This window comes from Apodemus sylvaticus, chromosome 6 (genome assembly GCF_947179515.1).
Source record: "Apodemus sylvaticus chromosome 6, mApoSyl1.1, whole genome shotgun sequence".
Taxonomy (NCBI): domain Eukaryota; kingdom Metazoa; phylum Chordata; class Mammalia; order Rodentia; family Muridae; genus Apodemus; species Apodemus sylvaticus.
In genome coordinates, this window is record NC_067477.1 from 2,167,660 (window position 1) to 2,180,851 (window position 13,192).

General features: G+C 41.2%; 1 protein-coding gene across 1 annotated transcript in view; it reads left to right on the forward strand.

Moving 5' to 3' along the window:
• Dnah11 (dynein axonemal heavy chain 11) overlaps positions 1-13,192 on the forward strand; it is a 297,877-nt gene that overhangs the window by 157,166 nt on the left and 127,519 nt on the right. The window contains exons 46-51 of the mRNA XM_052184825.1: positions 1,425-1,629; positions 3,862-4,027; positions 4,937-5,039; positions 7,157-7,396; positions 9,717-9,878; positions 10,114-10,307. Of these exons, the coding sequence (XP_052040785.1) occupies positions 1,425-1,629; positions 3,862-4,027; positions 4,937-5,039; positions 7,157-7,396; positions 9,717-9,878; positions 10,114-10,307 (1,070 nt within the window). The remainder of the gene's footprint in view (positions 1-1,424; positions 1,630-3,861; positions 4,028-4,936; positions 5,040-7,156; positions 7,397-9,716; positions 9,879-10,113; positions 10,308-13,192) is intronic.

Genomic DNA, 13,192 nt, shown 5'->3' on the forward strand with positions numbered 1-13,192 from the left:
TTCTGTAAGTGTTCACTCCTGGTATTCATATGTGAAGAAAAGAGCTGACAGCCAAAGAAAAATCTGTTGATGGCAACTGTGGATAGAAAGGAAGACAGTATCTTGTGTGTTTAGAAGTCTAGTGTTATTTAATAGCACAGAACACAATATGGTCTTCAGGAGGTGCTGGGTGTCACTGTTATAAAGGAAGTTGGAGAATAAATAGTCATATCAAGACAATGGCCTGATTTAAATCACAAAATACTCCATTTTGATCAGTATGTGCTAACCCAAATAAAGAGGAACTGTATTCGTTATGATTATGTTTGGTGTTATTTTTTTTTTAATGTCAAAGCTCAACCCTGTAAGTAGGGTTGTGTGTATATGTCTGTGTGTGTGTCTGTGTGTCTATGTGTGTCTGTGCATGTGTTTGTGTGTGTCTGTTTGTATATCTGTACATGTGTCCATGTGTCTGTGTGTGTCTGTGTATGTTTATTTATATTATGTTTACCACTTTTACATTTGTCCACCAAGAAATGTACCAAAATAGCAGCTATATTTCAATTGTGTAGAATTCAGTCTCTATGTCTATCTTTTGTCTGAATATTTTATTTTGTTCTCTATTTTCTGAGCCTGTTATTCACCCCGTGTGTATGTGTGTGTGGGGGGGGGTGGGGGGGTGTGTATTTGCATGCAACGCATATGACCTTGTGGAATCAGCTCTCTCTGCCTTTGACTATTGAAGACTGACCTCAGGTTGCCAGGTTGGCACAGTGGGTACCTTCTTCTGCTCAGCCATTTTGCAGTAAGTCTGAGCTTAATTTTCCACTCATTTTATTTTATTCTCATAGATAATTTTTAAATACCTGTGGAACATAATGGTACAGTAATAAATACATATTAATAAACTGCCAAATTTTAGAGTATAAGAATGAAAGTTTAATTTCTTAATATGGCAGTATGTGACAGTTTCAGATACACTTGGATCTGTGAATACTCTACTGGTGTCTCCTTGCACTGAACCCTTTTGCATGAACTGTGCCATTTGGACCAAAATACTGTTCCACGTTTACGTCACTTCTCAGTGTCTCATCAGTTTCGGAAGAGGGCCTGACACTGCATATCATGTCGTCCATCCATATTCTCTCCCAAACCTAAGACTGCTGGGGGAAGGAAGGGGCTCTGGGAAATGGAAGCAGATGTGAGAATGAGTCTGCACCTTGAAACTATGTATCAGTTGCCTCTTTTACAGCCATTGATGGCACTGCCCAGCTGCCCTCCCAGAAAGCTGTGATGTCTTTACCACTCAGTCTTTCCTGCTGGACATAAACTTGTACAGAGAGCTCCTTGGGTCTTAATTAAAACTTGACAGTTGAATCAGCTCTGAAGCTTTGTAATGCCTAGGTCTTTCTCTGACTTTTCTCCTGATTTTTTCCTTCTCCCAGACAGTTCTGGTACACACACCAGAGACAACTCGTCTTAGGTATTTTACGGAGTTGCTGCTTGACAAAGGCAAACCGCTAATGCTGGTTGGAAATGCCGGAGTGGGGAAAACGGTCTTTTTGAGTGACACCCTGGCAAGTCTCTCTGAGGACTACATAGTATCCCGTGTGCCTTTGAACTACTACACAACATCAGCAGCCCTTCAGAGTAAGTGCCTCTCCTCCTTCTAGACAGAAAGGACACTTTGCTATGATCTACACATCTACTTAGGTTTCTGGTGAATTTTTACTCAGCATCATCCTTGATAAACAGATTTCAACTATTGCTATGAGTCTGTTCTGTGTTTTGTTTTCAGACAAAGAATCACCGTATATCCCAGGCTTTCCTGGAACTCCTATCTCAGCCTCCTCAGTGCCAGGGTGACAGGCATGTGCTGCCATGCCTGGCTAAGTTTGACCTTAATTTCAATCGTAGTCTAGTTGGATTATTTTATTATATACTAAAAATTTACATTCACAGTGATGATTTTGTCACCGCTAAACCATTCAATTCCCTGTAATTAAATCATGGAACTGGCAATACAAGGTTGTTAAGGAGGATTCTCTTGTTCTTCTTTCAAACAAGAAATTGATTCAGGAGACAAAGTATATTAATGACATGCCCAACTTTGAGTTATTACATTTTCCATCACATTTATTTAGTGTGTGGGTGGTATGCATGTTGAAGACAAAGAACAACTTGCTGGAGTCAGTTCTATTTTTCTACTCTGTGGGACCCAGAGATCAAGCTCAGTTCATTAGGCAACAGCATCCGTACCCTCTGAGCCATCTTAGTGACTTTGTCATTCAGTCACAGATCTATTCGTGTGTGTGTGTGTGTGTGTGTGTGTGTGTGTGTGTGTGCCCTAATGTTGACCTAATGGTAAGTGTATTATTGTTGTAAGAAGAAGCACAGGGTGGAGGAGACACAGCATGAAGACCTGATGTCAGGGCTTCTGCCACTGCTCAGCACCAGGAGAGAGACAGTATAGCCCTCAGGTCTCAATTGTTGATTGAAACTGTTGTGTGGTTTTCCAATCTGGTCTGTTTTTTACTCCCTCTCAATGGTCTGCCATTGCTATAATATGAAATACAGTGCCCTCTGCTTATACAGTGTTCAACTCGCCTACATTACCCAGAATATTCTAGAACTGGACAGCTGATCACTCTGTCTACAGCATAGCTCTGATTGGACTTCTTGGGAAGAGGAATCTGAGGTCAGGAAGCCCAGTTCCACTGAACAACATACCAGCTAATGTAATATTACCCTGGTCCTGAGGCCAGAGTGAAAGCAAAGGAGGTGGCATCAGGAATGTAAGGACATGGCATGAGATACCATTTGTAGGTTGTGGTTGGGCAGACGGGGCCAGAGTGAATTCCTGTTTGGCTTTCCTGGCTGACTGGGAGAGTTTTGACCTCATAAGCAGAGACACATGAGCACAAGAAAAAGGAAAGAGCTGTGTGTGTGTATCTGTCTGTCTGTCCGTCCCTGTGTGTGTGTAAGTCTGTGTGCCTTTCTGTTTTTGTGTGTGTCTGTCTGTGTCTCTCTGTCTCTATATCTGTCTCTGTATGTGTGTCTGTCTCCATATCTGTGTCTGTGTGATTCTGTCTGTATATGTGTGTCTGTCTGTGTGACTCTGTGTCTCTGTCTCTATATGTGTCTATCTCTGTGTTTGTATATATGTGTATCTCTTTGTCTCTGTGTCTGTGTGTCTGTATGTCTATCTCTCTATGTGTGTCTGTTTGGTCTCTCTGCCTCTGTGTGTCTATCTGTCTTTGTATGTGTCTGTTTGTCTCTCTGTCTCTGTGTATGTGTCTGTCTGTCTATGTGTCTATGTCTAAGAGATAGTGTAGAGATATATTTAGAAAGAGGCACAAATGGTAATGGGACTAACCATTCAGCATCTTGAAATGTGCAACCGTAGTTTGCCAAAGGTGTTTATCTGCTGTGTACTTCTTTGTTAATTTAACAAATGATGCATAACAATAATTGTCATCAGCAGGATATAACAACACACGCATGTACACACACACACACACACACACACACACACACACAGAGTCCTCTTTGTCTGCTGTCTGAAGAGTCAGCATCGTTAGATACTGTATCTGAGAAACACAGTACTCAGGACCCTTTTCACCCTGATTCAGAGTCATCAGTAACAGAGCCACAAACACAGGAAAAACACCATGTCACACTTGGGTTGGTGACCTCTAGTTATCAGGAAGGAGATGAGTGGGTCCAAATTTACAGACAGTTGCAGTCAGAGACATATCTCTGGTGTGAAACCGGCAACCATGACAAACAAATCAGCATGAAAGAGGAAGAACTTGGGGGAAAATAAGCAAAGGCAGAAATTACATCAGCCATTTGTAGACAAAATTATCTATATATTTTTAGGAATTCTTGAGAAACCTCTAGAGAAAAAAGCTGGTCGTAACTATGGTCCAAGAGGAAATAAAAAACTGGTCTACTTCATTGATGATCTGAACATGCCTGAAGTGGATTTGTATGGCACTGTCCAGCCTCATGCATTGCTTCGGCAGCAAATTGACTATGGGCACTGGTAAGTAAACCCTTGTGTTCTACTGCCTATCAAAACCTCATCCTTACAGTAGGGGGACATTTGATAATAGAATTGTCCTAGATTGCTTCATCTTCTGAGAACATTTCTATATCTTCTATTTGTAATGGAAGTGTGTGTGTATGTTTGTACAGATGTTTGTACAGATATGTGCACATGTGAGGCCAGAGATCTACACCAAATACCAAATCACCATCTTAATTTTTGACACAAAGTACTTCATTGATTCTGGAGCTCCCAGGTTCTAGACTGTAGACTGGCTGGGCCCAGGGATCTTCCCATATCAACTACTAGGAGAACTGGTGCAAACAGTCATGCCTGACTCTCACTTGGATGCTGGAGATCTAAATTCAGGTCTTCATGCTTATGCGGCAAGAACTTGATTGACTGAGCCATCTTCCAAGCCCCCCTTTATATATCATCCCCCCATTTATATATCATCCTATCAAACAGAAGAGTTTCCCTTCATATCTTTGCAAGATTGGATTGAAAAGTAGCTGATCAACATAGCAACTCTGTAGAAACTGAGTCTCACTAAGTTACTGAAGAAAATCTTGGCTTTACCCTGTAGGCTGTGAATGTTTGATCATATCTGGGTACTCTACTCTGCTCCCCATGAAAGTAACACAGGGTAAGGGGTCGCCAGCCCACACACCTATGTTTCCACCCATGGTAAGAGCCCCATGAAAATCAATAACCAGTAATAATTTATATTGATTCAGCTTCTGGTGATCTTGTATAGTTTTGATGTCCCTCGGATATGACTCAGAAGGTCAAGCTTGCAGAATTATTGTGAAAATAAAGTGTCTATAATTAAATACTTCATGAGTCAGTGGCTCACTGGTTTGTCATCTCGTCTTTGGATCTGAGGTTCTATTTTCTGTCCCCTAGGTACGATCGACATAAAGTGATGCTCAAGGAAATCCGCAACTGTCAGTACGTGGCCTGCATGAATCCCATGGTGGGCAGCTTCACAGTCAACCCGAGGCTGCAGGTGGGTGTACATGCCACTCTCTCCAGTGCCCTTGTATATCATATTTAAAACTATAGATCATGCTGGGTATGTTGGCACATTTTTGAAATGCCAGCACTGGGGGGGTTGGGCGTGGGGGCTAAGGCAGCCTTAGGAGTTCAGGCCAATCTCCTAAGTTACAATGAATTCTAAGAAAGACTGAGCTTCACAGTGAGACCATGTCTCAACCAAACTTCACACTTTGTTTCTTGGTGCTTATGAAGTAAGATTCCTACTTCCTGGTAATTAAGTAAACATGTTCCTTCCAAATCAATATAGAATTTTTAGTTAATTTTTACATTTACAGCAAAATGAATTAGAAGAATTTCTGCCTAGTCCCTCATCCACCCACCACCTGCTACAGTTGAACTCTTACTAACCTCTTGCATTAGTTACATTTGATGAGATGATGTTGACACATAATTACTAACTAAAGCTTAGAGTTTGCAGTGGGGTTTCTTCTTTGTCTTGCATGTTCTGTAAGGTTGACAAATGTATAATGACAGGTGTCCACTATTAAAATATCACACAAAAAAGTTTTTCTGCCAGAAGACCTTTCTGCTCTATGGTCACACTTCCTTTGCCTCTGCATCCCCCACAACCATTAATCTTCTGAAAATCATTTTTTTCCGTTTTGTTATTATGGTTAACTACATGCTACATAAAAATTTCTTTGTGTAACCAACTATTCTAGGTGTGCAGTTGAGTATACTAGATGCTTTTTTATGCCCCACCATCTGTCTCTGTGAGACTCTGTCTCTGTTTCTCTGATGGGAAACTGAAACTCAGTCCATTAGAAATGGCACCCCATTGCTCTCTCCTCTGATACTCTTCCTCTTTCTACTTTGCTTAGGCAGATACCATCCTTCTTTTTGTCTCTGTGACCCTGACTTCTCTAAGTATTTCCTATAAGAGGAAACCTATACTCTTTGTCTAAGGTCTGGCATGCCTTCACGGTGCTGTGCTGAAGATCACACATGTAGCATATTGCAGAATTTCTGTTTGTAGCCTAGAGGATGAGCTGTTTTGTTATACATGTTGTGTTTTGCCTGTCTCACTCACTAGTCAACACTGGGTCACTTCCATCGTTTTGCTGGGATGAATAAAAACATAGGCACACAAACATCTCTTGGAAATCCATTTTCAGTTCTTTTGACTGTCTATCTACGCAGGAGTGAAATTACACGATCAGACAGTAATTTGGTTTGTAGCTCTTTGAGAGCCTGTCATTTTGATCTTTTAATCGCCATGTCACCTGTCACCCCTACCAATGGTGCATAAGGGTCCTGGTTTCTCCACCTCTCCGTCAGCACACAACTCCTCCTTTGCTTCTTTATAGCAACCATGCTAATGAGAGTAAGGTAATATCATTATAGTTCAGTTTTTGCATTTCTCTGGTAATGAGCGATTTGAGTGCTTTTCATGAGTTCCTTGTATATTTGTATATCTTCTTTGGGGGAGATGTAATTAAAAATCTTTTTATTCATTTTTGGGTTATGCTTTTTTTGCTGTTAAATTTTAGGCATCTCCTCCATATTGTGGATATTTAATTCTTAAGCACTGATCACTTTGTTATCTCAACAATTTGTTATTCTCCAAAAGAGTCTGTAGTGAGAATCACTTTTTAGATTGACTTCTTTTAGTTACCCAAGCCATAGAAATAACTACACAGAAGGTGCTCATTCATTTAGCCGAGTCCTGCAGGTAACGTAGCCATCTCTGCTGGCTTTGTCTAGGTCACTTTCAATGTCTGGTATATGAATCTCAGCTGATCTTGTGTGGCATAGTTGGAGTGGTGACAATGACATGTCTCTGCCTTCTGGATCTTTCATCCTTTACAAATTCTAAAAGCTCAGGGAAAGTCAGAGAGGCTTAAGGAACAAAGATGGAGACTAAGCTTTGACAGTGACTAGCATTTTTTTCTATGGGGTCAATCAGGTCACATGGCCAAATCTAGGGTCAGGGAAGATGGCAGTAATAGATTTCATGGCAGTGATCCTAAGTAAAGAAGAGAGTAAAAACCAACTGTTGCATTTGTGTGCTTGATTTGTGTATTCTGCTTTGACTGTCACCTCTATTTTGTACTAATTATTTTTCAGAGGCATTTCACCGTGTTTGCATTCAACTTTCCATCTTTGGATGCGCTGACCACCATCTACGGTCAGATCTTCAGCTTCTATCTCCAGCAGCAAGCATTCTGCCTGTCAGTTCTCAGGGCTGGCCCCTCTTTGATCCAGGCAACAGTCACATTCCATCAGACGATGGCAGAGAACTTTGTGCCTACTGCTATTAAATTCCATTACAATTTTAATCTAAGAGACTTATCAAACATCTTCCAGGTACCTTAACTGGCAAGCTAGATTCTTGAGTATCAGAGTAAATTCTGGTATTCATTTATATAACTATTTCAGTTTTAAACTATGCTGTATTGCACCATGTGTCTTTCTCCTTTACACATAAACCTCTCTGTGAGGTGACATGAAAAGCTGCTCTGTCGACAACTGAGGTAGTAGTAAGTTCAGCATCTACTAAGGGCCTGGTCTGATGATGCCTTGAACATTATGTCTCTTCACGGCAGACAAGATGAAAGCACAAATACTTAGCACTGCTCCTATGAGGTCACTTCTCTCAGGAAGGGCCGCACCTCTTTATACATCCACATTGACAATTATGTGTTTTTTCATTTAGTGTGTGGTGGGAAGGTATGTTCTACACATGCATGTGGAGGTGAGATGTCAACTTCATGAATCTCTGTCCTTTAATCTTTACAAGAGTTCTGGGGGGTTGAACTGTGGTCAGCAGGTTCACGCACTGATCTGTCTGCCTCACAGTACACAACTACTTCAAAACATAAATTTAGGGAGACATACAGACCATGGTAGATGGATAGCATTAAAGTACAAATTTGAACTTTGTAAATTAATGCCTGATTAAGTGCCAAATTAGAGAAATTGGTCATGGCTTTGCATAAAACATCAATGTTATAATTTTAAACACCTATTGAAATATGAAATTTTAAATTACAGATCATTTGGTTTGATATTAAAAGTTATCTTGATTGCATAGTGTGTTAGGAACAGACACAGAAAATGGGGTTCCATTATCCTTCCCAAAGGCATGCCCTAGTGACCTAAAGTGAAGTGAGGGACTATTGAGATCCAAACTGTAGCCTGTAGTAAAGGGGACAGTGTTTACTATTATATAAAGTAAATTTTAAAGAGGGAATAGAAGATCTGGAATTTCTAAAATGGATGTGATATACACTACTATGTAGAGTGAAATACTTGAGAAGTTGCCTAAAACCCAAAGTTCAGTTGTGCAGGAGAAAATGAGAAAACCTCCAGGACTTGTACAGCTCTCTTTAGAATCACTCCACAGCAGCCACAGAGCCTACCACAGCAACAGACAGTGGCTTGTGGTCACACAGGCCATTTGCTTTCACACCTGCATTTCTAGCACACGCCAGAAAGGCTCTGCTTAATAAAACCTGTCTAAAGCAAGTCTTCCTCTTAGTGGAAGAGGTGACCTAGGATATGATCCTGCCTGCTTAGCCTTCAGGTCCAGGCTGCAAGCTACATCTGATAACTTCAAACATTGCCAGCCTCTCTCAGGTTAATTCTCAACAGCATCTTCCTGTTCTCCTGGGTGGAGAGCAGCCCCAGATGCTGAGGTGCAATGTTAGTGGACCCGGGGAGCATAGTGAGTTCATGCTAGTCCTGGGTCTACCTTCCAGGGTGATCTACATTTCAACTTTGGGTATTTTGTTTTATTTTGTTTTGTTTTGTTTGTGAAGTAAATGGGTTAGACTGGTTTGCCTCAAAGGATTAAAAACAAAGAAACTCTGTATTCTATTACTTCATTCTGATTGTACTTGTGTTTCATAAAATCCATTAGAGACTGGGATATATATGTGTTCAGAGATGTGTCAATTAGCTCCCACTGACTTGAAATAGTTTTAGCTACATTCCTTAACATGGTTATGATGAGGAAGGTGGAGAAATGGCTCAGGAGTTAAGAGTACTTAACTCCTTTTTGAGAGGTCCCAGGTTCAGTTGCTAGCATCAACACGGTGGTTCACAACTATCTATAACTCTAAATCTCAGAAATCTAGCTCCCTCTTCTGAACTCTGAGAATTTTGCTCATACATGGTATACATACATGCTCATAAATCTATATAGGCAAAATACCCATGCATATAAAATAATAATTAATACTTTTTTAGAAGCCATGTATGATGAATGATAGAAAAATGACTCAGCATTTGGGAGCGCTGGCCATTCTTCTAGAGGACCCAGGCTCAATTCCCAGTAACCACATCTGGGTCACAACCATCTGTAATTCTAGTACCGGGGAATCTGGTATCATCTTCTGGCCTCCAAAGGCACCAGGCACTCATGCAGTACACAGACATGATTTTTTTTAATGGGCACGATACTAAATTCTTATGCTCCTGTTTATCTGAAAAGACTTTTACTTGCACATGTGTGTGTGTGTATATATATATATAGATAGATAGATATATATATATACCCACTCCTGCCTTTTTGTTTCTTTCTAATTACTAAACTCAGTATAGAGTTAAACAAATACTAAAATTATTTATTTAGAATGACACTGTCCTCTGAATTAAAGCTATGTTCCCCATCCCTCTTATACAGGGGATTTTGTTTGCCTCTCCTGAGTGTTTAAAATGCCCAGAAGACTTAGCACGCCTGTGGCTTCATGAAACATCACGTGTTTATGGAGACAGACTGATAGACACAAACGATTTGGACTTATTTCAAAGGAAAATGCTGGAAACTGTCCATAAGTACTTTAAAGTGAGTAAGCATGAGCGGTCTCTGTTCCGCTGGGCTCCAGCTGGCATGGGGCTGGTGTTAGAGAGTCTGTGAGCTGCAGATGAGCAGGCATAGTGCCCTTTCCTGCAGTGTCTGAGATTCATAGACGTGTTGGGTCCAGATTAAGGGGGAATTGTCCTACTTCCTCATGTGCGGATCTGCCGGCCTGTGGTTCTTCAGGTGGCCCTCATACCACGGTCTGTGCTTCCTTCTGCAGGGCGCAGATGCTAACACACTGCTGCAGCAGCCCCTCATCTACTGTCACTTTGCCAGTGGCGGGGAAGACCCTTGTTACCTGCCAGTGAAGGACTGGGAGGGGCTAAAGGCAGTTCTTACGGAGATGGTAGACAACTACAATGAACTCCACTCCGCGATGCACCTGGTGCTATTTGAAGACGCCATGCAACACGTGTGAGTGAATCGGCCATGGTGACCATCAGACGGCAATGGTTCTTGCAGCATTAAAATAGGCACTGCTGTAAATTATGTCATAGTCTTCTTAATCATGCACATGCAGGAAAACTATTTTCTGAAGGGCCACAGATCCAATCAAAACATTTGGTTTCACTGCATTCCTATCAGAGGACATTAAGCAAGAGGAACAGAAAGTACTTGTAGGATTTGTGGGTAGGACTTAACCTGCTTTAATCTGATTTTCATGGATTAAGTAGGCCATGCTGAGTGCCTACTGCATTCCAGTTCTTTTTAATGTCTTAGAGCAGTTTTTGAAGACAAACCGGTAGGTACATCTTCTTAGGAGAAAATTAGAGGAGGTTGCCCGCCTTGGGGTAGAGCTTGCCATCAAGACTCCTGTTGCTACTTGGTTTCCAACCCAATTACCAGGTAAAAGAAATCTCAACTCAAACAGTAACAATATAAGCTATAAGCCTAGATTGGACAGATCTCCCACTATACTACTCTATTCCCATCTATATTATCCCATACAACTTACAGTTTCTCTAGGCCAAGGAGCTTCTCTTTCTGCAGCCTCTCAGTTGTTCTGTAGCTCCTCCCGCTTTGGGATCCTTTTCTCTTCCCCCAAACTCTCAGCTCCTCCCCCTTCCTCCTGCCCAATCATTAGCTCAAGCCCTTATTTGAAAAGTTAAGGTGGGGGTGTGAAGGTTTACAAGGCAACTCCCCATCTGCAGCCCCTCTGAGGAGTGGAATTAGCATCAAAATACAAGCCCAGGGCTATCCACAACAGACTCCCATCCTGGTTAGGGCACCTCCACCCAATCCCTTCTTCAGTGAAGTGTGAGGGCAGAGCGCTCTAGGTAAACATTTTCCAGAACATGAGCAAATGAGCAAGAAAACTGTCTAAGAGTAGTGTGTGGTGCCCAGGAGTGCAACAGGTATACAGAAGAAGATGTAGTTTGAGAGAGCCTCAACCAAAGGCCTGGGAGCAAAAGATGTAACGTTTCTGATATTTTCTTCAGGCTTTGCAGTATGCATGTACTTGGAATGAGATGTCCCCATCTGACGCACAAATTTGTTTACTTTTGATATTAAACTTTCCGCACATGGTGTCTAGGCACTTTTAGAATAGCTGAGATTTTACTGTAGTCTGTCTCCTAGACTTATAAAATGTTTAGGGCATTAGAGCAATCTTGATTTCAATATAAAGGAGGCTCACTCTCTATTGTATTTCTAAAGAGAAACTAGGTATCTGAGAAAAGTAGTAGCATTAGTCTGAGATCTACATGGTAAGTGTTCTGTATTATAGAACGATCTGGGAGAAGCACATCACAGAGGGCCATTGTGACTCTGAATCATGAAGGTCCAAATAACACAGTAAAAGATAAAGGTGGCTGTAGTATATGTAGCACAGGTTTAAAAAAAGGCAAGTAACATGATGAGGTCGAAGAGACTGAACAGGCCTTATGTGCACAGAATATTTTCTTATATTACCTTGAGGACAAGCTGCTAGATGGGCTGCAATACAGGATCTCAAACTGCTAGTCTAAGCAGTTTCTGTTGCCCCCAGGTGGGAAGTCAGTCTTTATAGTCAATACAGCTCTCCCTGCCCAGCCACCCTCATTCCCCCATGCCTTTCACTAAGTGATAATGGACAAGAGTTACAAACTTTAAAAGTTAAGTCATTAAAATAAGGAAAAATATTTATGAAATGAAGTAAATGTAGATGGGTGAACTACAGGAAATTCGAGTTTCAGAGAAGTTATTTTAAAATGTTTAGCCTTGGAACTAAAGGAAAATGTGAGGGACTCCCTACTGTCACCCCCACCCCTCATAGATCTGCCCAGTCTAGGCTTATAGCTTGTATTGTTACTGATTGAGTTGAGATTTCTTTTACCATGTAACTGGGTTGGAAACAAAGTAGCAACAACCCCACTCCCCCATTGTCACTTGCTGTAAATTTGATGAGTATCAGTAGTTCCACTGCGCCTTTTCAGTGATCCCATGATTATACACACAAGGGGAGCTTAGGTGGGAACCAGTGAATTACTGGCCACACAGTTTCCCTTTGGGTTCATAATTCTCTGATATCATATGTTGCAGATGAAACCAACACCCTCCAATAGAAAAAAACCCTTCCCATATGGGGAAGCTCATAGGATATTCAGTATGGGATTCTCAGTGGCCCAAGCCATAAAGTGTTCTTTTGATCAGGGATCATGAGATTAAAGCTGCTTGACTTAGCATTAGAGATGATGTAAAGTGTCCTCAAAGAAAAAGACTTAGTGAGTCACCACTTAGTGAGTTCCGCAATATAAAAACTGAGAAGCATGCATTAGGATGCAACCAAAGCTTGTCTCTGGACTTGGGGTTCCTCTTCTGCTCTACCTTTCCCAAGATTATTTTGGTCATATGGTCATATGACATAAAGCTTAAGGGACTCACCAAACTTGTAAAAATAGCTGTTTTTCCAAACTTGAAGTGATACATATCCGCCGTGGTACAAGTGACTCCAGCATCATTTTCCAAATGGAAGAACAATGTGAGTCTTTCGGGGCTGGGATTTAAGCTTGTTTCAGAAGAGCAAACATAATATGTCCAGCTTTTGCAGTTGAGCTTCTACATACCTTTTATTTTGTGGGCTGCTTCTTACTTTGTTTGATACATACATAAGTCATTTCTTCAACTAAACCAACATTATGCTGATGTGAAAACCAATGCATTCATATTTGAAAATGTAGCAATGCCATCAGTAGTGTAAGCATGCAGACTCTCTTGGCTAAGGAGGATGAGCATTGGATGCTCTTGTAAGAAACTTGACTTTGAAATAACAATGCCTAAGGCTTTGGCCTATGCATGGGCCTGCCTTTAGTGAAAAGGAA